General features: G+C 40.0%; 1 protein-coding gene across 2 annotated transcripts; it reads left to right on the forward strand.

The window, feature by feature from the left end:
* The first annotated feature begins 5,772 nt into the window (after positions 1-5,772).
* LOC122652033 (probable E3 ubiquitin-protein ligase ZFP1) lies at positions 5,773-26,176 on the forward strand. 2 transcript variants are annotated; one of them, XM_043845662.1, is made up of 9 exons: positions 5,773-8,254; positions 8,434-8,701; positions 8,803-8,877; positions 21,779-21,944; positions 22,216-22,971; positions 24,358-24,776; positions 25,411-25,509; positions 25,597-25,734; positions 25,847-26,176. In XM_043845662.1, the coding sequence occupies exons 4-9, from the start codon at positions 21,845-21,847 to the stop codon at positions 25,985-25,987; spliced, it is 1,653 nt and encodes a 550-aa protein (XP_043701597.1). In that variant the 5' UTR covers positions 5,773-8,254; positions 8,434-8,701; positions 8,803-8,877; positions 21,779-21,844; the 3' UTR covers positions 25,988-26,176. The 2 variants fall into 2 exon arrangements, with proteins under 2 accessions (XP_043701597.1, XP_043701596.1); XM_043845661.1 differs by having other exon boundaries at positions 8,434-8,877.
* The last annotated feature ends 1,618 nt before the right edge of the window (positions 26,177-27,794 follow it).

Consider the following 27,794-nt stretch of genomic DNA (forward strand, 5'->3'; position numbering starts at 1 on the left):
ATGATTGACATACATTGATGTGTACAGCCAATAATATCGATCTGTAACCTGAGTGATGGTCTTGTCCTTCCCCAAATGTCCTCTTAAATCTCCCCCATGCAACTCTTGAATGATGTGATGTCGTAGGGATGAGTTTTGAATGCATAGCCATGTACCCAAAAACAAATACCCATCATGAACTGAGTATTTAGGGTGTTGTCCGCCTTGTTGCAACTCGTGATAAAGTACGCTGAAATCTTTGTCAGATGCATATTCACCAAGTATCTGATCAATGCTAACTGCATGTGCTAAAAAGGTGTTTAGTGTCAACACTTTTCTGCTTAGTGCATCAGCAACTGTGTTCTCTTTTCTAGCCTTATACTTCAATGTGAACCTGAACTCCTGTAAATAAGCTACCCACTTGGCATGCCAATTGCTAATCGACTTCTGAGAATGAAGGTGCTTGAGTGCCTCATAATCAATGTAGAGAATAAACTCTTTACAGATTATGTAGTGTCTCTAGTGGTGTAACACTTGGACTACGTCATAGAGTTCCAGATCATATGTCGAATAGTGCCATTTTGCATCATTGAGCTTCTCGCTGTAGAAAGCGATAGGGTGCTCACGTTGCATCAATACACCTCCCAGACCAATATGGGAAGCATTAGTAGTAACGTTGAATATGCGGTCAAAGTATGGTAAGTGTAATATTGGTGCCTTTGTCATCTTTTTGATAAGAAGAAAGGCCTTAGGTGCAGCTGCTTTCTATTCAAAATTCCTTTGGTCTGTTTCATACATTCAATAATTGGTGCACTGATTGCACTGAAATTTCGAATGAACCTTCTGTAGAATAAGGCTAGACCATGGAAACTGCGGACCTCAGTGATGGTCTTTGGTGCAGGCCAATCAAGAATGCTCTTAATCTTCTCCGGATCAGCTTGTACACCCTTTGAAGAGACAATAAATCCAAGGAATATAACCTTGGGCAGCATGAAAGGACACTTCTTGAGATTGATGTATAGCTTTTCAGTGCTGAGCACTCTCAAGACTTGTCTTAAGTAATCGATGTGGTTGGTTGGATGTTGGATGCTTGCTGTAAATTAAGATGTTGTCAAAGTAAAAACCAAGAAAGAACCAATAAAAGGACAAAATACCTGTGTCATAACTCTCATGAAAGTGCAAGGTGCATTCGTCAGACCAAATGGTCACTTTCTACTTGAGCAGCCTATCCTTTGTCTTGAAGGTAGTCTTCCATTCGACTCCGTGCCGAATACGAATCTGGTGATAACTGCTCCTAAGAACCAATTTGGAGAAGACCTTAGCTTCGGAGAGCATGTCTAACATATCATCAAGTCGTGGTATTGGGATCCTATACTTGACGGTAATTTTGTTGATAGCTCTAATATCCACACACATATGCCATGAGCTGTCCTTCGGAGTAAGCAATGCTGGTATGACAGGTGGGTTTAAGCTTTCTTGAATGAACCCTTTACGAAGTAAGTCATTAACTTGTCGTTGTAACTTTGCATGCTCTGTAGGACTGAGACGGTAAGCTGAGAGATTCGGTAACAATGAACCAGGTACCAAATCGATGGCATGCTGGATGTCACGTGTAGGAGGTAACTCGTTAGGTAGCTCATCAGGTACCAAATCTGAAAATATCAGAAATCAACTCTTGAATAGGCTTGACGAGCTTGACTTCTATTTGGGGAGTGACTTCCCTAGTAACTAGAGCCAATCTGGATGACTCTGGTTCGGAAGTCACTCCCCTAGGGAAGTCACCCCCAACCAGAAGTTGCTAGGGGAGTGACTTCCCTATTATTAAGCAGTTATCAACCATATTTGGATGGAGCGCAATATCAGGAAATGGACCACCAACTCTCGATCGTTTAGACAGATTTGGGATGCCATTTCTTTTGATATTAAAGCAAAATTTTCTGCTGTCTCCCCCTCTTGTTTAGACAACCCAAGGAACATGCATATTGTTGTGTCCTGGGGCCTCCCTCTCCCCTCTTTCCTGCTCCCTGCCTCTTCTGTCTGAGGTCTTGGGCTGGTTCTGTATTGTTTTCTCTTTTCTTTTCCCTTTGGGGGCCTCTATATTCCTCTCTCTCTTTGGTAGTGAATTTTTTGTTCACCCCCAAAAAAAAAAAGAGCCAAAAATCATTCCAGAATCCTGACTTGATGAACTTTTTCTATGAAATGACTAATATCTTCTTAGCGTCAACACTCTTCTGGTTAGTTCTCAGTGCTCTACGCTTTCAATTCTCAGCTGGAATATTAATAGGGTGGAAAACAATATGCTGTCCCTTGAACTTGAACATGCATTGATTCCTCTTACCCCAACCATCACATCATTATTTCCATATCCATGGTCTGCAGCGTAAGATGTCTGTGAGCTTCATAGGGATCACGTTGCACCACACATCTTCTTCATATCGATGAAGCTTCGAAGGTACCGTTTAACGCTGATTTACCTCCAAAGTGTTGCCATTTAGAATAGATACTCTATACGGTTATGGGTGCTTTTCAGTCGGTAGTTTTGCCCTCTTCACAAAACCCTCTGAAGTAACATTGACACAGCCGCCACTGTCAACAATCAACTGTATAATGTGATCTCCCGAAACGCATATGGCTGTAGAAGATGCAATTTCATCGCCAATCCTCACCTTGGTTTTAGCCACCAAGATAGTGCTAACCACATGAATGCCACAAGAATCTTCTTCATCTCCGTTGACTTCATCATCCCCAATAAAGTGTCCGTCCTCAAGTGGGTATGGAAATAAATCTGGATAATTATTAGCTCCTTCCACTTCTGCAACTGTAGTCAGTTTCTGACGTTGTGGACAAGCTTTTGCAAAGTGTCCAAACTCCTGACAATGATAGCACTTTCTTTTGTTACTGCTGGTCATAAGTGTCTTTCCCTTGTTGTTGAAACATGTAGGAACCGTGGCACATGTAGGATCCGTAGGAGTGGATTTAGGGGCTAGAAATTTTTTTCTGTTCTCCCTAGCTTGAAACCCAAATTTCCTCCTAGAGGATGCTATCACTTGCTGAACGCTTGGTCACGGGTTCAAGTCCTGGAAACAGGGGTAAGGCTGCGTACATTTGACCCTCCCCAGACCATGCTAACGGAGGAGCCTTGTGCACTGGGTATGGCCTTTTAATCTCGGACATTGACAACATCTGTAACATCGATTACTCTATAGATATCAGACCTTAGTCCCAATCTGAACCGAGATAGCACTTGGATGTCATTTTCTCTAATGCTTGTACGAGAAGAAAGAGAATCAAACTTTTCTATGCCATTGACATATTCTCTTGGCGAAGAGAATTTAATTGATCCTGTAGTCAAGCCCTGAAAGTCAGTGGTAAGTACTTGTCACTCAGTTCTTTCATATCCTCTCAGGTAGTGCGTGCTCTGCCACGGTCTTCAAGATCTACCACTCATATGCTGAACCAACTAACTTAGTTCGAGTTAGCTTCATCTTTCTTGTTTCTAACCATTCGAACCAATCAAAATAGTCTTCAAGAGTTACCAATCAGTCATAAAATACTTGTGGGTCATGTTTGCCATTATACTCCTTCAGTTCGAGCTTGACCTTTTGTGTATCATTAGAGCGTCGATGGGGTACACCATTATCAGCATTAAAACAAGTCCGTACATGATTTTTAAAAGACTGTTGGGGTGTAGGAACCCGTTGCGCACCACTTCGGTTGAACCTCTGAGTGTGGTTATGTGTTGTAGGCTGTGCCAGAAATCCTTTCTTACCCTTTGGTGGGATGTTTCTGCCCTGAACAGGTGTGGGGGTTTGGTTCTCTAGGGCTAACAACCTCACTTATGCTTCTCTGTTCAGCAGAGAGCTGTTGAAACATCTCCACTACTCTAGCCATAGCCTCAGGTGGATCTGGAAGCCTTTGGTTATTGTCTGCCATAGCTCTGATACCACTTTGTTGTAGAACTGTATTTGAGGAATCAGAACATACCAATAAACAAGATCTTTTCTCAGAGAACAAATTCAGGTTAGGGAGAAAACACGTAGAATAAAATCAGAGGGGGAAAAGGAACTGAAACTCAAATCGAGCTCAGTATTTATGGGATGTAAATCTGTAATACTTACTAAAAACCTGAGATTGATCCAATGGTTGGATCAGAAAATAAGAGGTAATCCAAGTAGCAATAGGATAGGGCAAATCACAATTGAACTGATTGGACCGGAGGAGAAACGATCGATATGCTGTATCCGATGCCAGAGGGAATTTACTTACTAGAGGGTTGAAATATAGGAATGGGTTATGAAGATCAATCGATTGTCACCATATGTTATAACAAACAGCAATAACAGAATATCAGGATTATTAAATCAACCTCAGATTCAGATGCACATAAACCAATTAAGGGAAGAATAGAGATTTCACAATATATGCAGATTAGCAGGTCAGAATTGTACCAAACTGGAATCGAGTTTCTAATTAGGGTTGATGAACAATGAGTCAAAGTATGGAGGTATTCTAATGGCTGGATCTCTCTAACCAGAACTCATAAAAAAAAAAAAAAAAAAAGGACTTGCGTATGAATTTCGGTAAGAACAGAATTTGCAGAAAATTCAGAACTCAAAATTACTTGTCAATGGCAGAAAGTGAAGACAGATTAATCAGAAAATCCAGTAATAGATCAGGCAGAAGAGAATAAGCAAAAGAACAATCCACCCAAGCTTCCCATTGCAAGGTGTTCGATTGGATCAAACACCAATCTGAACCTTGATCACACACAAGGTTTCCTTGATCAGACACAAGTATTCTTCAATGGAGAAGAAACTCCAAGAAAGCAGCAGCAACAACAATATTTGTTCATGAAAATTGTGGGGTACAATGTTCCCATTGATTGCTTTTATTGACTAAAGAAAACCAGAGTTAGGGTTGGATTGGGAGATCCCATAACCGACCCTAGCTTGTACATAGCACAATCCCCTTTCATTGTCCTAGATTGACTTTGAAAAGGTGATGTGGACTCCACTAAAGAAATTAAAAGAAAACAATCAACTTGCAACTTAAATTGAACCACATAGAACATGTTCAATGGGTGATATGTTTATCAAGTTATTGTTTGGTCCTGCTTTCTGGAAAGACTGTTCCAAGCTGGGCATGGGTGATTTATATGCTCCAGCTTGAGGAATAACTGTTAAGTTATGTACATGCTGCAAGGTTATTCTTGTCAGGTTCCCTGCGGTATTCTGTTATTAATAGATCACTATAGTTTAGTGTCCCTATCGTGATGTAGTTGTTAGTCTTTAGTTTCCTTTTTAGAGTCTAATTGGTCTTATCTTGTAAAAGATACTCTTGGTATCCTAATAAGAGTAACATTGTTGCTTTATTTGTTATTATAAATACATCATAGGCAGTCCACGATAGTCACATTGAATCTATCGTGGTTCATAATTTTTTTCCATCGTCTCTATCACTTCTTCAAGCTCTGGTTTGGTTGACTGGTTATTGGTTTTTCTGAAGTTACAATATGTGTCAAAATTAACTTAGCAATGCCAACATACCTGTGTAGTGTGTACGCTACCCTTTAGAAGAAGGAAGCATTGATTGATTTTCTAGAAATGGATTGTATTCCCTTGTCTTTCCCTGGTCTGAAGTCCCTGAGCTGAAATAAAACCCTGAACCTTGTCCAGACAATGGATTCCTGGCCATGTTGTAAGTGCAAAAATAATTTCTTTTTCTCCATTCATGAGATTTCTTTTGATAACAGGAAAAACTATTACTGGCAGCCAATGTCCTAATGGTGCCAAAACAATTCCAACTTCCATGACTCTTTTTATTTTCCTCCAATTGATATTCTAAATAATTTTAAGAATGACACCACCTTTTGGTAGAATGTTAGATTAGGTCAGTAACATTAATTAGATACCTTGTATGTATGATGGAGAGTCAAGTAATGTCTTTACCAATCTGCATATTGAGGGATCTGACTTACCATTTGTGGAAAGGAAAGATTGGAAATAATATTCAATTTTTTTTTATGATAGGGAGATGCACTCATAAGTCATAAGTGAAGCATTTTGTGTGTCTTAGAGTCCTGGCTCTGCATACATTGATTTGCTGCATTTTTTTAAGCTTAATGAAGGCATCCTAGAAGCTGCTTATCCTGTCATGAATTTCCTTACCTTCCACTAGGTTTAGTTGATTTCGTTATGCAGGTTCATGCATGATGATTGTACATCTTCTTGCTCTTATGTTTTTCCCCTTTGAGATGTTGCACGCCAATTTGCATGGGAGCTTTAGATTGGGGGGATTCTGGTACAGGTAAGAAGGGTTGGTATAGTAAAGCCTCTCTCTCTCTCTACACTTAGAGCATTTTAAATACTCTAAACAGATTTTCTCAGGGATATTGATGCCACCAGTGGTTTCGACCATATGTGTGGTTGTTTGAGTTGTTCATATCAAATGACTTCCAGTAATTGTCTCTCCATTTGACTTTCTGAGAACTCTTCTTTATTTTATTTTGTCCTTGCTTAGCTTCTGAAACGATCCAAAATCCAAATCTTTGATTTCCTAGTTTTCATATGTTAACTGTTAACAGGCACTTTGTTTTGTGTCAAGGGTTATTTACTTCCTAGCCATCTACACTATAGCCAAATCTGGTGGATGGCTTGGTTGGCCTTTCTACTTTACAACCTACAACTGAATTATGGATGGTGTTGCAGGCACCTTTTGAATTTTCTGGGCAAAACAGAAGAAAAGGATTTCCATTCCGAAATCCTGTGTGCCCATCAAGTTTCATTATCTGTGACAAGCCACAATTCAAAGATCTTAGGTCTGCCTTTGTATTGGGAGAGAATGATAAAGATTACCAAAGATTGCGTTTTTTGGTTTGTGAAGGTATTTCTTACCTTACATGGCGCTTGTTAGTACAACATGGCCATGCTACTCCAAGCATAGAGGATGCGTTGGAATGATGCGTTTTGCTCATAGCTATGCAGTTCTTTCTGAGGATGGTAGGATCCTTAGAATTAGTCTGTGTGAGTAAATTTGCAAAGGATGATGGTGGTTGAACATGCCAAGGGGCATTGATGAAACGAAAAATCCAGGCAAAAATATAATCTTCCTTGTTATTGATGTTATGCTAAACAAGACTGATCTCATCCGCTACAAGGTTTGAGTACCCCAATTTGACTTTGCAGTGGGATGGCTGACTTTTTTTGTGCAAAAGTAATTTCATGGCTTTCAGACATTTCTGCCAAGCAACTTCCTGTATCCAAATACCTTCGTATTGGGAATGTTACCTACAGTAATTGTCTATTGTGAAGGGAGAAGGCGATGAAAACCTGTTAAAATTGTGGATTGAAATGCGAGAGTTGTGTGCCAACAGGCTTTCTGTTTCGCTTAATTATTTGACATGCAGGAGAGGCCTTTTTCCTGCTGAAAGCTGAAGATGTTGTATTAACATTTCTGATACTGAACTCTGTTGCTCCTAGACATTATCACAATCATCTGCTACTACTGTGTTGTGGGTTGATGCTTCAAAGGAGGTTTAAGCTTTGCATTTATGGAACAAACATTGATTGCAAAGTATGAAACAGATTGAATTTTTCTCATCTTTCCTTGTGAAATTTCTAACTAGAGTTGATAAATGGAAGGAGAAGGTGTCTTCTGAGGTGAAATACAAGGTTCTATGCCATTGAAGATGATAATAAATTTGTCATGGTGGAAGGTGGAAGAAAGATTTCCATTCACATTTCGAAGTAAATTCACCCACTGCAATGATTGAATTATTATAACTAAGAAGATGGAGGGAAACATCATTTATATTTGCAGTGCCTTGTTACCATCCAGTTGTTAGGAAAGATTATTGTAATTTTTCTGCTGAAAAGGGCTGTTTTATCAGCTAATATTGGAATCCTGTCATAGAACTTGAGAAGTAGAAAAATTTCCAAAATGGATGCGGGGATGTTTCTTCATTGACAAGTCATCCTCTATCGGATTATTTCATGAAGTCCATTTGCCTCAGAAGCCTCAATCTGATGACCAAGGTTTCCACATCTGATCCATTCTAGGGTTTCAAGAATATCTCCGTAATTGTATTTATTATATGGTCAAATCCCAAACAATACCTCATGGTTGATTCTTGTAAGAAGCCAGTCATCTTTTGATTATGCATTGCACAACCTCTTTTGTTTATGTAGGAGAATTTCCTGAAATTGTAAAATGCTGGAAGTGATTATACAAGGTGGCAACTTGAAGCACTGTACAAGGATGGCCATAAGAAATCTGAGTATGATGTGTTGGAACCGTGAGAAATCTTATCTTCTTGAGGGCACAAGATTGCATCTAGGGCTTATACGATTCTTATTGACATACCCCCACACACAAAAAAAAAAAAAAAAAAAAAAAAAAAAATCTTTGGACTGTCTGGGTAATTCTATCTTAATTCTGATCTTTACATGATATCAGGTCTTTTTTGGCATATCAACAAGTCGAGCTTGTTCTGAAGCGAGTTCTTTTAGAGGTAGGCTGAATGATTACCATCAGTTTGTGTAGACCAGTGATTCTAGTACGAAGTTCCAGAGTTGAAGATATAGTTATGCGTTGTTTGATCATTTAGCAAGGCATTAATGATATGGTTAATGCTTTTGGTATTCATCTTTCCCATCTTTCAATCCCGTGGAAACAGCAAAGCGTTGCCCTTTATGCTTCCTTTTCTTTCCGAAGGTAGATCATGGTAGAGCATCTAGCGTCTGTGCTTAAGTCTCCAGTCTTTCATCCATTTTTCTTTTAACTGATTTCAATTGTTAGGGTTAATATCACTAACTTTTTTCTCAGGTTAAGGTACTTTCATGCAGTATGTAGACAAATAATTACTATCTTGGTCCAATACTTCAAGAGAAAAAGGTTGAGGTACTTTTTATGTGTGGTGTAGGTTTAGTTTACAGTCTCTTCACTTGAGTTGTACACTGTAAAGCAAGTAAAGTTATGGTGTGTTACCTTTTCATATCTGTCAATATACATCGTAAATGCTTCAGCCATTTCTTACCTATTCCTATTGATGGCCCTTGGAGTTCAAAGAAAATTTAAAAGGAATATTAAAGAACTTAATGTTGGTGGATAGCATGTATTTTTTTTGAATGCTTCGACTAGCAAGCATAGTTTTGCCAACTTTTTATCTTGATGGCAAGATTTTAACTTGGATTATGGACCTTTATACTTCTGGGTTTTCTTGGATTTTTGTAGTGGTTTAACTGTCCAAGAACTGCTTTTATTTATTGACTAAAATTTCCATTTTACTTTTGGATATGTATCTCTTATGATGCATGCATATGTATTTTTTTTTTAATTTGTGATTGAAAGATATACTCTGATGTGTTAGGGTTTCGAGTATGACTAAAACATAAGTTCTTGGTTTACCTCTGGTAAGCACTCTACACATTTCATGATTGGTTTTGTCCCCAAAGCACACCTCTGACATGGAGAAAGGATGTCTGACACAGCTGCTGTGAAAATTCCTTAGTTTTATATGAAAAAAAGAAATTTTGGCTTCTGAAATGGCAAAATTATGAAAGAATTAACAGTCCTTGTTACATGGATCACACATATTATAGAGGTGGAGCTGTTCATTTTAATCCTAAATATGAGTATTAAAGTTGGATGTTCTTTTCACATTGTCATGTTGGCAGCAAATTCTTGTACTGCCTAGTGCCTAGTGAACATGTTCATCTTTTAAGTCAATACATATTCGAAACTTGTCTTTCTTTCTCATTCATCTTTGTTGGTGTCAGCCAGTATACGGCAAGTACTTGTATGTGTTATCTTGGGCATGTCGTACACTGCAGTAAATGCAGTCAAACAAGTCAATGTACTCCATAAGCCAGTAGGATCGTAATGCGTTCATAATGGCATTCCGTTAATTCGAAAGACTATCTAAATGATCGAGCTAATTTAAAGATGGGACACGATGAGTTAAAAAATGATCTTTCTGCAGGTTGTTGTCCTTGACCAAAATGGATATTCTTTGAAAAAAGCAAAACATTTTGAAAACCTACAGAGACTTCAAGCTCAGATTTTAATCTGGATAAAAGAGTTATAGCCAAATTAATATGCTTCCATTCATCATTGGAAAGGGAAATCATAAACCCCTCTCCTTTTAGAGGACTATATATATGCTGATTCTGAAAATCACATACCTTCACTTTCTTACTGTTTCTAGCAATTGAGAGTCAAACCAATTTATGATATGATTCATTGGGTTGGTCTGTAGTTCAACATCCAGAAAGCAAGCTATATTAGACCAAGCAGCCAAAAAAGGGCATCAAATAGTGCTAGGAATATCTGGAATTTCTCTTTTCCTGACAGCCAGTTGACAACAACAACAACTCAGCCTTACCCAACTAAATGGGGCCGGCCACATGGATCCTTACCCCTCCAATCAGCTCTATTTGAGGTCATGCTTGATACAAGACCTAAGCTGTGCATGTCTTTCCTTAGGGTCATTTTAGGTCTGCCCCTGGTTCTTTTGTTTCCTTCAATCTGAATCAAATCAATCCTCTGTATTGGAGAATCTAAAGGCCTCCGTTGAACGTGGCCATGCCACCTCAAACAACTTTCTTGTAGCTTAACATGTATCAGAGCTACCCCCAAATCAGCTCTAATTTGATCATTCCTTACTTTATCCTTCATAGTATTACCACACATCCATCTCAACATCCTCATCTCAGCTGCACTGAGTTACTTCTAAATTCATTTTCACATTCAAGGCAATTTATTATCATTTACTCCAGTAAACCACAGTGCTTGTTGCTCCTCTATTCGCTTCTTTTCTCCAAGCTCCTGTCTTTTATGATATTGAATCTCCAAGATGCATTGACTTTTCACCTCCAACTTTATTTTTTAATTGTTTTTGCTTTCGTCGCCCCTTCCTCTCTCTCTCTCTCTCTCTCTCTAGTGGTGGTGCTGTGGGGTTGCTGTATTGGTGGTGGTGATGGATTCCTTGGTTTTTGTTGTCTAATTTTGTATCAAATTCATTTTCTCATGTATTGAGTAGTTCAATGTTGTTTCACATCATGTTTTTTGTGGATAAACCTTATTTGCTCCACCATCAATCCAAGGTTTAAAGTATCGGTATCGGGTATTGTATCGGAAAGATGAAACATACGCTAAAGATATGTATGGACATATTCAAGAAACATACGAAATGCAATTCTAAAGCATAAAACATTAAATAAGTAACATGTAAAATATATTATTTATAAAAATGAGAGCAAAGTACGACGAGACAAGTGCATGCAATTCATTTTGTATAAAGGATGAGGTTTTTTACATGTACTAATACCATTTTTTTTTAGGTATTGTATCGGTACCGTATCGTATCAGTACCTTAAAGATACGATACGATACGTATCTGTTAGTATCGGATAGGATACTTAAAACCTTGCATCAATCTTCTTCAACTTGGTGGTTCATGTGCACATTCTTGATGGTATTGACAACTACAAGTTAAATTGCTGTATAGCCGAGACAGGTATTGTATATTTACATAATATGGGTAAAGTTATAGTAAGGATAGTTTCTTAAGGTCATCAAATTAGAACATAGGTTTTCTATCACCTACTTGATAAATAGTGGCCAACATATTTCTTTGTGACCTAAATTCTGATGGGTATGTGATTGGTTAAAGCTTATGAAACTTTGAATGCAGATCTGCAGTATTTGGTGAAGTCTCAGTATGGTGATTGTTTTAATGTGCAATGATTTGATTTTTGAGATATTATTCCTGCTTCATCCAGATGAAAGTTGAGTCGAGTTTGTGATCATTTGACTTTCTGCTTCAACCACGGTATGGCTTCGTATTGGGTAACATTATGTGGATTCTACTCCCCTCTCCAGGCACCCAGATGCATAAGCTTAGTGCAGAAGTCGGGTGGGGGAAAATATCGTTTGAATATCTTATGTGATTTAAGTTTTTTTTTAGTAATCTGAGCTTTGATCTAGAGACAATATATGAACCTGTTTAAATGGATTTATGCTCATACTCAGACAACTGAAATAATGTCTGGGACTTAATCTGAATATGGGTTTTTTGAATGGCAATAAGAGCATCACACAATTGAAAGTTGTTGTACTTGAAGGAGTAAAAAGAAACATGCAAGGTAGAGTGGGATCCTTCAAAATTCAAAGTCTCCACCCTTTCTTCCTCTTCCCAATTTCTTCATCTCTCTATTTCTGACCCTTTGGGTCTTTCCAGCTCTTTGTTTACAGTCATTTATGCTTCAAATTCCCCTTCTGCAAGGCTCTCTCTCTGGAATGATCTTCGATCCATTTCTGGTCAGAGTGGCTCTCTCCCTTGGGGGTTGGGAGGTGATTTTAATGTGGTTCGTTATGACCATGAGAAGCAAGGAGAGACTCTTTAGATATGGAATCAGTGGATGCTTTTAACTCTTGCATAGAGGATATTGGTTCTAGTGACTTGAGATGGTCTGGCCCAAAGTACTCCTGGAACAACAAAAGACCTGGCACTGCCCGTATTGCCTGCAAGCTTGACAGAATCCTTGTGAATGAAGCTTGGCTCTCCACTTATCCTTCCTCCCATGCCACTTTTGATAATCCGGGTATTTCTGACCACTGCCCCATAAATTTATTCATTCAGCCTTACACTTCTTTTGGCCCAAAGCCCTTTAAATACTTTGATATGTGGTCCTCTCATACATCTTTTCTTCCCACTGTTAAGGAAGCTTGGGACAAGCCAGTCCAAGCCTTTTCTTCCCCTTTTATTGCCATTGCTAGAAAACTAAGGAATGTCAAAAATGCTCTCAAGGATTGGAATTCTCTCCACTTTGGAAATATCTCCCAACGTGTGCTTAAGTGCAGGGACAAGCTCTCAACTATTCAAAGCAGGTAACAGACTGACCATTTAAATATTCCTTTGGCGGAAGAAGAAAAAGAGAGCTTTTGAGCTCTCAATTCTCCTTACTCAAGAAGAAAGCTTTACAAGGCAGAAATCTAGAATCAAGTGGTTGGATTTAGGGGACTCTAACACCGCTTATTTCCACCGATCCATGAAGAGAACAAACATCAACTCTATTCAGCAGCTTACAAATTCTGAGGAAACTCTTGTCCACAGTGTAAAGGGCATCAAAGATCTGGCAGCAAATTACTTTAAGGAGATCTTCAATGACTCTTCTAGAGAGGATGAGCCAATTCCTGATCATCTTCTTAACAAATTCATCCCAAGTGAATATCTCTCCTCCTTGCGGGCCATTCCTTCAGAAGATGAAATGGTGCCAGCCATTCGATCTCTTAAAACTAACAGAGCTCCTGGGCTAGATGGATTCAGTTTGGGGTTCTTTTTTGCTGCTTGGGATATTGTAGAGGAGGACCTTATTAAAGCTATCAAAAGTTTTTTTTCTCAATCCTAGTCAAGTTAAAGGTGTCTCATCCCCAAGAAGGAAGGTGCCTCGGCCATAATAGATTTCCGGCCAATAGCTCTCCGTAACTTGCTCTACAAATTTATAGCAAAGATCCTAGCTTTCAGGCTAAAATCTGTTGTGGACATCCTGGTTAGTGCAAACCAATCAGCTTTCATTCCTGGGAGAAGCATAGCTGATAATATCATTCTTTGCAATGAAGTTGTTAGAGGATGTGACAGGAAATCCCACCCCCCAGCTGCTCTAATGAAGATAGACATCCACAAGGCTTTTGACTCTCTCAGATGAGACTTTGTCTATAGGCTTTTTTCCCAAGTTGGGCTTTCCTCTAGTGTTACTCATTGGATCCACCAATGTATATGTTAAATTATGTACACCAGAATACCATGGGGGTATTCTGGTCTTTTAGGTGTTTTATTTATTCTTTATTTATGTATTTATGAACAAGGGTAGAAATGTAATTAGGGTTGTGACACTGTTTATGTAAACAGTATTGTGAACAGTGTCGTGAATAGTGTTTCCCCTTGTAATCTCTTTTATTATTATAAATAGAGAGCTTGACTGATCTCATTGATCATTCAAGCATTATTCCACAAACCTGTTTTGTTAACATGGTATCAGAGCCAAAGTTTCTTTGATCTAAGTTTTCAAAACCCACCCCCTTCTTATTGTTTTTTCTTTCCTCCCCTTCTCTCGATTTCTTTTCTCTCCTTTTTTTCCTTTGCTTCTCCTCCCTTCCTAAGGGCAGCACTACAGAGGTGATCATATAATCTAGTTACTGCCCTATTCCCACCTCTGTTTTTCCCCTTTATGCGATAATTTATTTGGTTCGATTGCTGCTGGTTCCTGTCTGCGATTTTTGGAGTTTCCAGAATTTTGAAGCCCTAGCCACTTCCATTGATCAAGGCTGGTTTTCTGCATATTGGACACTTATCTGCGATCTAGACCAGCTGCCCTCAAGCCTCTTTTGGTTGTTGAAGACCCCTCCTTCCAATCAATTCTTCTTTTTTAGGGTTTTCTAAAACCCTGATCATTATCGATTTTTGGGAATTGGGCTGTTTGCTGCTGTTTTTTTTTATTGGAGCTTCTTCTCTTCATTAAGGACATCCTCTACCGGTTCTTGGACAGATTCGATCAAGCTTCTTCATCAAATTTTTTTGGATCCCCATCACCACATCGATCTCCAATTTCGGGTTCTCTTCCAAAACCCTGACATTGTCGATCTCTGTGGAAGGGATCTCTGCTGCTGCTGATTTTCTGGGAGCTGTTTTGCCCTTCATATTAGCCCACTCGACCTTGATTTCAGCTCTTGGTTTGGTGTAATTGTTGGTTTTTCATTCTCTACAGCCTTGTTGCAACTATGGGTGACTGTTGATTCCATTGCAGCTTCTAATCGACCTGGACATGAAAAATCAGATTATCATACTTTTCAGCCCAATCCCATCAAACTTGATGGTAGCAACTACCTATTGTTGTCTCGGTCAGCCTCTTTTGCTATTGCTGGCCGTGGTCTCACTGGCCACATTGATGACACTGTTCCCATGCCTGCTGCCCCAGGTGCTGCCCTGACTCGTTGGCTTGCCAACAATGGTGTTCTCATATCTTATTTGATTGGTTCTATGACTTCGGACATTGCACATGGGTTCCTCCTTTTTGATATAGCTTCTCAGGTTTGGTCAGCCTGTAAGGAAACGTACGGACAACTTAGTAATGATGCTCAGGTCTATGAACTCAGGAAGAAGGTTCTTCATATTACTCAGGAGGACTTAACAGTCTCTAAATATTATGCTACTCTGTACAACCTTTGGTAACAGTTGGATCACTTCTCTGATTACCAACCTGATAATGCTACTAATCTGGCTGCCTATAAGAAACATGTGGATAAAATCAGGGTATTTGACTTCTTGGTTGGGTTAAATGTTGAGTATGACCCAATTCGTGTTAAAGTGTTGGGCCATTCCCCTTTTCCCACACTTGAGCAGTCTTATGCCTTAGTCTCCTCTAAAGAAAAGTGTCGAGCTGCTATGTTGCACCCTGCTGTCCCTAACAGATCAGCCCTCCAGACTACTGCACTGGCTCCTTCTACACTAGTTGGCACTCTCTCTGTGGGTGGTACTACTATCGGCACCATTACTTGTGAGCATTGTCATAAGCCTTATCACACCAAGGACAAATGTTGGAAACTTCATGGGAAGCCTGCTGACTTTGAGGCTAAACGGGCTACCAAGCGAAAACCAAAAACCAAGGCCAATCACTCTGAGTCTGTCACTGCAGCCCCTACTACTGACACTGGCCTATCTCAAGAGGATTTACAGGCATTCCTACGTGTGCTAAAGTCTTCCACTACTGCTGCCTCTACTACACCAGCTACTGCCACTTCGTCTACTCCCTCAGGTTCACACTTTGCTCGGTCAGGTATTTCATTTGGTGGTCATTGTGCCTTTGTAGCTTCCCATCTTTGGATCATTGATTCTGGAGCTACAGATCATATGATCGGGTCCTCTAGCCTCTTCCATCATTATTCTCCTACCTCTGGGAAAGACAAAGCTGATGGTTCCCTTTCCTCCATTTCTGGAAAAGGAATCATTAACTGCACTCTTTCCTTTCCTTCGTCCAATGTTTTACATATTCCAAATTTTACTTATAACCTTCTTTCTATTTGTAGTATAACTCGTGATCTTAACTGCAAAGTAACCTTTTTTCCTTTCCATTGTGTTTTTTCAGGATCTGGATTCTGGGAAGACGATTGGATTGGGTAAAGTGCATGGTGGCCTGTACTTGCTTGACGATGGACGTCTCACTCCACCTCCATTACTACCACTACATCAGAATTCCTTAGTATCTTCTGAAATTTATCAGTGGCACTCTAGATTAGGTGTGGCTAAAAGGAAGAACCGACACTTGTTGGAAGTGGCCAGGGCGTTGATGTTTTCGCGCCATGTTCCCTCCCAATATTGGGGGGATGCTATTCTTACTGCAACCTATCTTATTAATCGGTTGCCTTCCTGTGTTCTTAACTCCCGCAGTCCGACCGATATTTTACATGGGAATTCCACCTTTGTGGTTCCTCCCAAAGTTTTCGGTTGTGTGTGTTGTGCTAGAGACATTAAACCTTATGGAAAATTTGATCCTTGTGGGTTAAGGTGTATTTTTTTGGGTTACTCTCCAACCCAGAAAGGTTATAAGTGTTACCACCCTCCTTCTCGTCGTACTTTGGTCAGTATGGATGTGGTCTTTCGTGAAAGTCATGAACATTATCAGTCTACACATCTTCAGGGGGAGAATTCTGGTTCCAGTGAAGATGTGCTTGTGTTTCCTCCCCTTGAAATTCCTCCTTTGGTTGCTGCCCAGCCTCCTACCGCTGTTGTCCAGCCTCCTTTGGCTGCTGCCCAGCCTTATTTGGCTGCTGCCTAACCTCCTTTGGCTGCTGTCCCTTCATGTGTAGGGACTCCTTTACAGGGGAAGTGTGTAAGAAATAATGGTGGTAATGATCATTGTCAGGGGGAGTTGACTCCAGTCCAGAGAACCATCAGTGAATTTCAGAAGAGAATTGACAACTCTAATATCATCACCTACAAGAGACACTCCGACAGAGGGCAGCATCAATCCACTGTGGCACCAATACCTATCCAATTGTCGACCCAGGAGTCAGATCCTCCTCCTCCTTGTGGTGAGACCTCTACTTCCGATCTACCTATTGCTCATCAAAAAGGTACTAAGACTCGCATGCTATTTCTCGCTTTATTTCTTATAGTTCTCTTTCTCCATCTTTTCGTGCATTTGTGTCCTCTCTTTCTTCTGTTTCTATCCTTAAAAACTGGCAGGAAACATATACAGATGGAAAGTGGAAGGCAACTATGTTGGAAGAAATGAGAGCTTTAGAAAAAAACAACACTTGGGATCTTGTAACCCTCCCTCCAGGAAAAAAACCAGTGGGATGTAAGTGGGTGTTTGTGGTCAAACAAAAGATTGATGGGTCTGTGGATCGGTATAAGGCACATTTGGTTGGAAAGGGCTTCACTCAAACATATGGGATTGACTATCAGGAGACTTTTGCCCCTGTTGCAAAATTGAATACAGTTCGGGTTTTACTATCATGTGCAGTTAATCTTGGATGGGATCTCCAACAGTTGGATGTGAAGAATGCCTTCCTAAATGGGGAACTTTGTGAGGAGGTATACATGGATATTCCACCAGGTTTTTCTTCTGACAATGATAAAGGTAAGGTGTGCAAATTGAAGCGAGCACTGTATGGGCTGAAGTAGTCACCTCGAGCATGGTTTGGTCGGTTTCACAAGGCAATGACATCTGTTGGCTACAAACAAAGTAATGCTGATCATACTCTCTTTATAAAGAGGGCTGGTGAGAAGCTCACTGTTCTTATAGTGTATGTGGATGACATTGTGGTTACAGGCAACGATGGGGATGAGATCAGCCGGTTGAAGAGGTTTCTTGGGTAGGAATTCGAGATTAACGATCTAGGGCCGCTACGGTACTTTCTTGGGATTGAGGTTTGCCAGATCTTCTAAAGGCATCTTTCTCTCCCAAAGGAAGTATGTCCTAGACTTGTTGGCTGAAACTGGTCTGGTAGGATGTCACCCTTCAGATACTCCTATGGAGGCTACTGTTCGTCTCAAAGAAAAGGAGGGTGAACCGGTTGATAAAGGCCGGTACCAACGCTTAGTGGGAAAGCTGATTTATCTCTCTCACACTCGTCCAGATATTGCTGTTGCTGTGAGTACTGTGAGTCAGTTCATGCATGATCCCTATTCTTCTCACATGGAGGCTGTTCTTCGGATTCTCCACTACTTGAAGTCAGCTCCTGGAAAAGGCATTCTTCTGTCTTCTAATGGTAACCTACGGATAGAGGCGTATACCGATGCTGACTGGGCTGGTTCTACAGATCGAAAGTCTATCTCTGGGTACTGTTCTTTTGTAAGAGGCAATTTGGTCACTTGGCGTAGCAAGAAGCAGAATGTGGTGGCTCGTTCTAGTGCTGAAGTCGAGTTTCGGGCTATGGCACAGGGCATTTATGAGTTACTTAGGTTGAAAGGCTTGCTACAAGATCTTGGTGTTCCTGTTCATCTTCCTATGTACTGTGATAACTGGTGTTCCTGTTCATCTTCCCATGATGTAGTACTGTGATAACAAAGCTGCAATCAACGTTGCACACAACCCGGTACAACATGATCACACTAAACATGTTGAAGTGGATAGACATTTCATCAAGGAAAAGCTGGAAGAAGGGTTGATTTGTGTTCCCTTTGTGAAGTCTGCTGATCAGGTTGCTGATATCTTCACTAAGGGATTATCTGGGAAATTGTTCCATCCCATTCTAGTCAAGTTGGGCATGATTGATCTATTTGCACCAACTTGAGGGGGAGTGTTAAATTATGTACACCAGAATACCATGGGGGTATTATGATCTTTGGGTGTTTTATTTATTCTTTATTTATGTATTTATGAGCAAGGGTAGAAATGTAATTAGGGCTGTGACCCTATTTACGTGAACAGTGTCGTGAATAGTGTTTTCCCTTGTAGTGTCTTTTATTATTATAAATAGAGAGTTTGACTGATCTCATTGATCATTCAAGCATTATTCCACAAACCTGTTTTGTTAACAGTATATCTACGGCAAAATTTTCTGTCCTTGTTAGTGGCAGTCCAGCGGGGTTCTTTTCTTCTTCAGTGGGCATTCGTCAGGGTTGCCCTCTATCCCCCTACATCTTCACTCTGGCTATGGAAGTTCTCTCTAGAAGCATCCAATAGTGCACTGATTGTCAGCTCATTGTTCCTATTCTCAAATGTAAAGCCTTCAAGTTAACACATTTGGCTTTTGCGGATGATCTCATGATATTCTCAAAGGCTTCCTTAGAATCCTTTGAACCCATCATGTATTGTTTGCAGCATTTTGAAGAGCTCTCAGGTCTGAAGATTAACCCCACAAAATCTCTCCTATTTCTTGCAGGGGTTTCTGATATCGAAAAGGCTTCTTTGCTGGAAATTTCGGGGTTCTCTCTTGGTCAGTTTCCGGTCAAATATTTGGGGCTTCCTTTGATTCCAGCCAGGCTCACTACTCTCCTATGTTGGATCTTATTAGGAAAAAGCTTCAACTCTGGAAAGGCAAGTTTCTCTTTTATGCGGGTCGGTTGGTTCTCATCAAGTCTGTGCTTCAATCTTCCTACATCAACTGGACAGGTATATATGGTCTCCCATCCTCAATCTTCAAAGCTTTAAAATCTCTCATGGCTTCCTTCCTTTGGAAAGGGGCTGAAACTACTAGATTCCTCCACCCCATCAGCTGGGCTTCTGTGTGCCTCCCCAAGGAAGAGGGGGGCTTAGGCCTCCGTTGAATAAAAGATGTGAATTCAGCAGGCATCATTAAGCTGATTTGGAAGATAGCTTCAAAAGAAAACAGCATTTGGGTAGATTGGATTTACTCCGGATTTCTTCGGTCTGACTCTATTTGGACAGTCTCTTCCACATCAGATGCTTCTTGGGTTTGGCGCAAGATTCTCTCTCTTAGGCAGACGGCTCTTGAAGCAATTCATTCCAGGATTGGAGATGGTTCCTCTACTACTCTTTGGTTGGATCATTGGCACCCTAAGGGTATCCTCATTCACTCGATCAGTCTCAAAGCTATATACAATTGTGGTTTAAGCAGGCAGACGCGGGTTGCTGATATTATGTCCAATGGAGACTGGAACCCCCCCCTCTCGCCACTCGGGTCTTAATGAAGTCAGGGATGCTTTGCCCTCTATCCCTAGAAGACCTTCTGGGAGGTGTGATTGTGTCTCCTGGACCCCCTCTTCCTCTGGTGTGTTTAGATCAAAAGATGCCTGGAACCTTGTTCGGATTAGAACTGCGCTGGCTCCTTGGAGAAATCTTGTCTGGTTCAAAGGCCACATTCTCCGGCACAACTTCACTGTGTGGCATGTCTTCACCAACTGCCTCCCAACGCAGTGCTTCCTCTGCCTTCGTCAGATCCCAGTTTCCCCTTCTTGCAGTCTTTGCTGGAATGCAATGGAAGATGCAACCCATCTCTTCTTTGATTGCCCATTCTCCTCAGCTATATGGAAGGGAATCCTTGTCAAATGCTGGCCTCGCAGATGGAGAATTCTCTCCTTCTCCAGAGAATGGTTGTGGATTGATAAGACTTTCTTGGGTTCTTCGATTTGTGACACAGTTGGTAAACTGGCCTTTTGTGCTACCATCAATCAGATTTGGATGGAGTGTAACATTAGGAAATGGACTTCCAATTCCAGGACTTTTGGCCAGATTTAGGACTCCATCTCCTTTGACATCAAAGCAAAGTTCTCAAATGTAACTTCCTCTGTTTCAGGCTGTGTTAGCTTATATTTTTTTGTTTCCTCCCCCCCCCCTTTGGGGTCTCTGTTGTTCTTTCTCTTTGGTGATTATTCTTTTATTCGCCCCCCCCAAAAAAAAGAAACATGCAAAAAGGAACAAACCACAAGAGGTTTTAAGCTGTTGCACTTGGAGGAGTAAAAGAGAAATGCAGTAAAGAACAAAACCGCTAGAGGATTGATTTGAGTACCTGTAGGGATCAGGTCAGAGGAGCTTACTGTGATTATCATCCTTCTATTAGAAGACTGTCCTCCGGGTCAATAGGAGGGTCATCATTAAAGTAAGATAGTGTAGCTTGATCACTATAGGCACTCGAGTCCTTCTGTGATTCCTAACTGTAATTTTTGTCTTCATATTCCTCTTCCTTCCAGTTCTATAATGCCACTACTGCTGTTGAAAATTCCCATCCGTCCATGAGTATGATTTGAGGTACAATAACTTGAATCTGAGGTGCAACTGCACATGATTGAGACGTTCTTTAAGTTACCTAAATGTCTGAAACTGTATAGGGAAGTAATCCGGAATTTTTGTATGTTTAGTTAGATAAGTTGCTGCAAATTTTGGCTGAAAATACAAATAGGCTTTTCAGGAATTAGCATGTGGCTGAATTCATTAGTGTTTTGTACTGTGGCTATCAGGCAGCTTTGGATAGAATTTACCAAACAAGGAAAGCAGCTATTCTATGGGGGTTTGCATACAAGCTCTAGATCTATCAAATTATCACCCCACGAGGGGTGGGGACTGCTAATGGCTGATTGTGTGGAATTTTGAAATGTTTTATAACTGGTATCATAGTCTTCCTTGATGTTCATAGGGAACAGTTCCTAATTATTCCCTACAGTAGTATACTTGAGTTGAATTGTTATGAACTCCATTCTCTAGGTGCAACAGAGAAATCCATTTGTGGCTAATACCATAAGAACGCGGAATACAATTTCTAAGATCTCGTGTATGTGATTTAGCACATTGTGTAGAATTTGACTTGGAGTTTTTGGATGCTTTTCCTTTTTATGCAGGTGGATCTTTTTTGGCTCTTCCTACTCCAGAGCCTAAGTCATCTTTGACTTTGTGGTGACATTGTCATGGGGCATAGATACTTGTTTGGCACATCCCAAAGTTATGAGGGGGACCAGGATCAGAACCGGAATCATATTCCTACTGAGCAGCCTTATGTGCATTTGGGTACTGCAGCTTTATACATTTGTATTCATTCGTTTAGATTCTTCGTGTAGGTAATTTTTTAAAGTTTAAATCTATAAACTACAGATGGTAATTACATCTAAAGAATGTATTTAAGTCATGTTGCACACATGCGTGACACTTGCGACCTCCTGTGATGTTCATGTGGGTTCCACTATGATGTGGTAGTCCATTCATAAATGGTGATTCCCATGAGTCTATAGATTAACCCTTCCGATTATGTTCACTATTCATTCTCAAGTTTTTGTTGCAGGCAGGACTGGTCGTCCAGAAAATGGTTCTGTTGTTTTTCCCATTGAAAACATTTCAACAAGTGGATTAACTTTTACCTCCCAGTGGAATTCAGCAATGAGGTCGAATGAGTATCCTTCCTCAAGTGCCGGCATGGAGGTACCACATTATCGGCCAGCTGCTGGAGGCTCATCTTATGATCCCTTTCTGCAGCCATCAGCTGGTGGGAACTTCTGTCCAGCCTCGCAGAATTATGCCCATCATGCATCTTCTTCAAGCTATTACAGAAACACAATTCATGGTGTTGAGGGTAGTGTTGTTAATTCTTCTGTTGGCAGTTCAAGAAGGCCATGTAAAAGAAAAGGCCCAGCGACTTCTCTAGTCTGTGAGAGAGGCAGTACCAGCAGATACTATGGTGCTGGAAGTTCTTCTGATCTCTCTATCTCTTCAGACGTGCAGCAGGAGAAACATAATTTACATTCCCAACATCGGGCTTGGGATCCCATTGGCACAAACCCCAGTTTTAGAGGCAGTAGTTTGTCAATTGGGAATGAAGGTTCACAAAGGAATGTGAGAAGCCGATCTACCCTTGATTTGGAAGCAAATCTAGTTAGGACCCATTTGTCAAGCAATGTTTCTCGCCTTCCCCATTCTACTGGTCGTCCAGTTGATCATTCTGGCATGGTGGATCTTTCTGGTCCTGGTGTTAATGCAAGCACTTGGGAGAGGAGTCATGATCCCATCTCTCCTGCTGCTCGAGGAAGAATTCTGGCTTCAGGTTTGTAGATATATACATGGTATCAAGTATCAAACGTGTCGGCCATATCGGTCCAATACGTGTTGAGATTGGCGATGTTGGTATGATATAAATCAATACATGAAAAAGTTCGTGTTCAGAACCAATATGGACTGATTTGGTACCAATATAAGCCGATACAATACCGATATGGATCGATATGGTACAGATACTGGCTGATACACTCGATACAAGACTGCCAAAAGCGAGAAATCCTAGTTTTTGAAAGAAAAAAATCGTCTTACTCTGATTCTTTTGGCCAAAACCTATGTGGATCTCATCTACACTAGAAAACGATCTAGGAGTGGTTAAACAAGTAAAATATTTGTCAAAGCCGCGGGTTGATTTTTTTGCTTGAGTCTTGGTTTTTCTTGCTTGTTTTTGCTGAGTATCACATCTAACTAGAAAAATGACCTAGATTTGGATCATCTTGAAGTAATGTATAATTATGTTTGATGCTAAGTGATTATTACTTATAGTTACATACTACTTTAAGTTTGTTTAACATATTACTAGTAAATTAGTAGTATGGTTAATGTGTACATACTTATGTCACTTGATATTTATAGTATGTTGAACTTACATATTGCTTCCTTGGTTTGGACCTTTAATGTTACTTTAGGCTAGTATCCTAATATGCAAATAAAATTTTTCATTTTCAAATCTTTTTGCTTAATTGCTTTTGATTACTTATTAGTAGGTTTAATACTGCACTTGCCAATGAGGATTTGAATCACATATATGCTGTGAAGACAGAGATAACCTGACATTGGTTATTCATCCCAAAAAAAAAAACCTCACATTGGCTGAATATTATTATTTAGGGGCAATGTTCTCTGTGCCGCAGTGCAGGCTGCACCCAGGCACATGGGGGTGGGCGCAATGACCACCCTGTCCCCCTGCACAGGCTGCCCATGTGCCTGGGCGCAGCCTGCGCTGCGGCACAGAGACCATTCTCCCTATTATTTATTGGTTATTTATGGTGCATAATGCTGAAAATACTTGTTTTTCATGTGTTGTAGGCATATCCATGCATATCAGTGTATTTTCAATATATTTGCGAGACATCTCTTAAAACCAACTTTTTCCGCTACACTACCCGATCCCAATACCTGAAACGTATATATATATATATATATATATCTCAAGAGATCTCTACTTGGTCACATGGTCTCTACACAAGCGTCTGGGCCAATGGGTGAGCACGCCTGTGTATCTACCCAGGGGGCAGAGGCGTCATCTCACGGTGCCCTGTGAGAGGGCGTAGGAAACACCACCAAGTAGAGATCTTTTTCCATATATATATATATATCCTCATTGTAACAGTTTTTCCCGGGTTACTAATAAAATTTGCTCTGGAAATTGCAGATACCAGTGGCCCGGCTCACGAGACCAACCAGTTTCTAGGAGTCTCCGCTATTAATGGTTCCTTGGAGCTTGGCGGGTACCAGAATGATTTTATTTCCAGCAGAAATTCTGCTGTTCCTCCCCAAAATCTTCATGGTAACCCAACTCAAGCTGTGAGGGGTGGTCGTAGTAGCTACTATCAAAGATCTTCTATGCCTGCTTACAGGTCCTCTTTAAGCTACCCACGGTTGGGGCATAATGCAACTTCTTCAGAAGATGGTCTGCGGTTGGCATCCGAAACTTATCCTGCCAGACATTCAAGGTCGTTTTCTACAGTAGGGTGGCATAACAATGACAGGAGTGGAAGGTCTAGAATATCTTATGAGAGATTCCGTTTACTTTCTGACGAGGCCGATGCCCATGATAGATTGTTGTCTGAGGTTTGTAGTTTCTTTTACAAGGATTCTATCTTTTTGCGCTTCATTGGTGACAATTCCACTGTACCCATTGAATTTCAGTATGTTGACCTTTCACATATCCATGGAGATCTAGATTGAACCATTTGGCACTTTGTATCTGATAGACTTCCGGTGTGGTCCACACTACTGTTACTGGTTTTTCTTGCCAAGTATAAGAAATGCACTTTACTGGGAAAGAACTAAGTAGATGAGCAGATTTACAATAAGGTTGTAGAATTGATTGCCCAATAAAAAATGAGGTTGAAGAATTTCCAACTAGCGGAGATTGTTAGTCGATTCCTTCTCCAGGTGACGGTCCTGGTTTCTTTTAACGAATTACTATACATCATGAGAAAACAAGTGACCATGGCCCTGCCATCTTGCCCAATACCCATTTCTCTTCAGCACAGAGCTTTGTAAGTGATGATAGCAATTTGCAAGCCATGTTATTTATTGGCAAAATCAGTAATCTGTTAAGAAAAAAAAAAAATTATAATTTCCTGTAGCATGCATTTCGTTCTGCCTGTTTCAAGCCCTTTATATAGACCACATAATGATTCTTCAGTCTACATGTTATTAACCAATTGACAGGAGGAGAATTTTATTTTCTTGGCAGGGTCTAATGATTGTGGAGCGCTCAGCCTTGTATGGTTCCAGGAATTTGCTTGATCAGCATAGGGAGATGAGGTTAGACATAGACAACATGGGTTATGAGGTGATTATAATTTCTTCTGTTTCTTTTCTTTTAGCCATCTTGGTATTTGCTAGCTCTTACCAGTAATCAATTGTTGGTTTGGAGCAGGAACTTCTTGCTTTGGGGGAAAGAATTGGTAGTGTTAGCACAGGTTTGTCAGAAGATATGATTTCAAACAGTTTGACAGAAACGATACATCGTTCCACAGATCAAATCCAGGAGGAAGTATCTTGTGTGATCTGCCTGGTAAGTAAAGCTTCCAACTAGTGAAAACATTTTGAATCCTTTAACTGAGAAAATATTTGATGATCAGTTGGGTTTTCTAACAACATAACGAACCATAACCAAAATTTCACAGGAAGAGTACAAGGAAAGGGAAGAAGTTGGGACTCTGAAGAATTGTAAACACGATTATCATGTGGATTGTATCAAGAAATGGTTGTCGATGAAGAACGTCTGCCCGATCTGCAAAGCACCTGCTATAGCAGCAGACAGATGATTTGCAAGAGAAATAACTTCTTTTGCTGATATGCATGATCTTTGCTTTGTCCATCTTGTAAATATATTTGGATTTAGAGTCCATCTCCTAAAGTCAGGAGACAGACTAGTTTACAATGTTTGTATGAAGGATGATGTTCAATTACAATCTCAATTATTAGGCTTAAAAAAACTGTTTATGATATTCTTCTTTTTTGTGTGGTGGATCAGTGTTCCTTTACAGGGTTGTAGATGGGGACTACTTTCTTTTACGTGGAAGTTTCAACTACTTTCATAGATAATTAGAAATATTCTACACGAACCAAACACAAATGGTTACTTAGAAGGGGATAAAGTTTTCTAATTGTTTGATGTTAAGATGGCGTAAGCAATGGCTTAATCATTGAATCCAGAAAGATGGGGTGGGTAAGCAAATGAAGCAAGCAAAAGTAAACTGGAATGGATGCTTAGGACTGGTTTGATGTGATTTCTATTTCAATTTCATGGATTTATAAATTGAAATTTAAGCGTATGGCATGATTTTCTTATCTTATTTATCAGAAATTGAAATCAATTATATCTAAATGGTGAAATAGTTGAGGAGCTGGTTCAATTTTGAAATTGCATTCCTTCTTACCATCTTTAATGTTGCATGGAATTTAAATTTTGTAGACTCATTAAAAATTTTTGAAAGTCCATTAAGAATTTTTTTTGAAATAAACCTTTTGAAAGTCCATTAAGAAATTTTTTTTTAAAACTTTGAACATCCAAGACTATGGGAGAGTATAAGTCTGTGGTTAGAATATCATAAACATGCATGGACGTTCAAGGGGAATGCATATCAATATATACACGGAAAAGGTTTATGATTAAAGGCGTGACGTTTTTTGCCCGAAAACGCATTTGGGTGCAAGCTATGCTCAGACACATGGGGTAGGGCAAGGGCAAGATTTGGGTCATTCAGGGAGGCGGGCTGATCATTTCACGCACCCCCATGTGTCTGGACGTACCCTGTGCCTCTAATATAGAGAACTATATCCCATGATTAAATTTGAGTTTAATATCTACCAAAAAATTTGAGTTTAATATTTAAAAAGCTGCAGTTTGCAAGTGGCGTAGTTACACTTTGATAGCGAACAAACCAACATGGCTGGAATCTGGATGGTTTGGATGCCATGCTTTATGTCTCTCTCACCCTTTTGGCCCTTCTCTTTTATTTTATATACTTGGGGATCATGATCGGATGGTTATGATACAGGTTCCGGTGCCGACTTAAAATTTTGTTGTTATCCAATTGGCAACTGGAAACTGACATGTAGAGAGAGATTTTTTTTTGGGGCTATTCTAATCAAGGGCCCATGGCCAACTACAGCTAAGAGGGGGAGGGAATTTCATACGATAAATCTCTAAAAGTAAGGTCTATTGGGTTTTTTATGTCTTTATTTTGCAATGGCTCACATAGTTATTATTGGACTTCTATATGTTTTAAGTCAGATTTTGGGTTATTACATGTATATGAGTCAAATTGTAATTGTGTGGAGTGGAGTTTTTAGGTTTCATATATATTGTCTATACTAGGAAAACTTTAGACACAAACAAGGGAGATCACGTAATGAGGTGGAGATGTAGGCATTCATGTCAAATCACGTTAAATTCTTTGTGTTGTGTGTGATTAGTTGCTTAGTTTCTTTTTCATGATTGTGCATTCGTTTACAATAAGTAGTATCAGAGCGAGGTTCAACAAATCATTATAGATAGTATGTTGAGATTTGAGAATGGGCGGTGACCAAGGAAATTGGAAGGTCGTACGACAAGAGTTTTTTTTTTTT

Source organism: Telopea speciosissima, chromosome 2, assembly GCF_018873765.1.
Source record: "Telopea speciosissima isolate NSW1024214 ecotype Mountain lineage chromosome 2, Tspe_v1, whole genome shotgun sequence".
Lineage (NCBI taxonomy): Eukaryota > Viridiplantae > Streptophyta > Magnoliopsida > Proteales > Proteaceae > Telopea > Telopea speciosissima.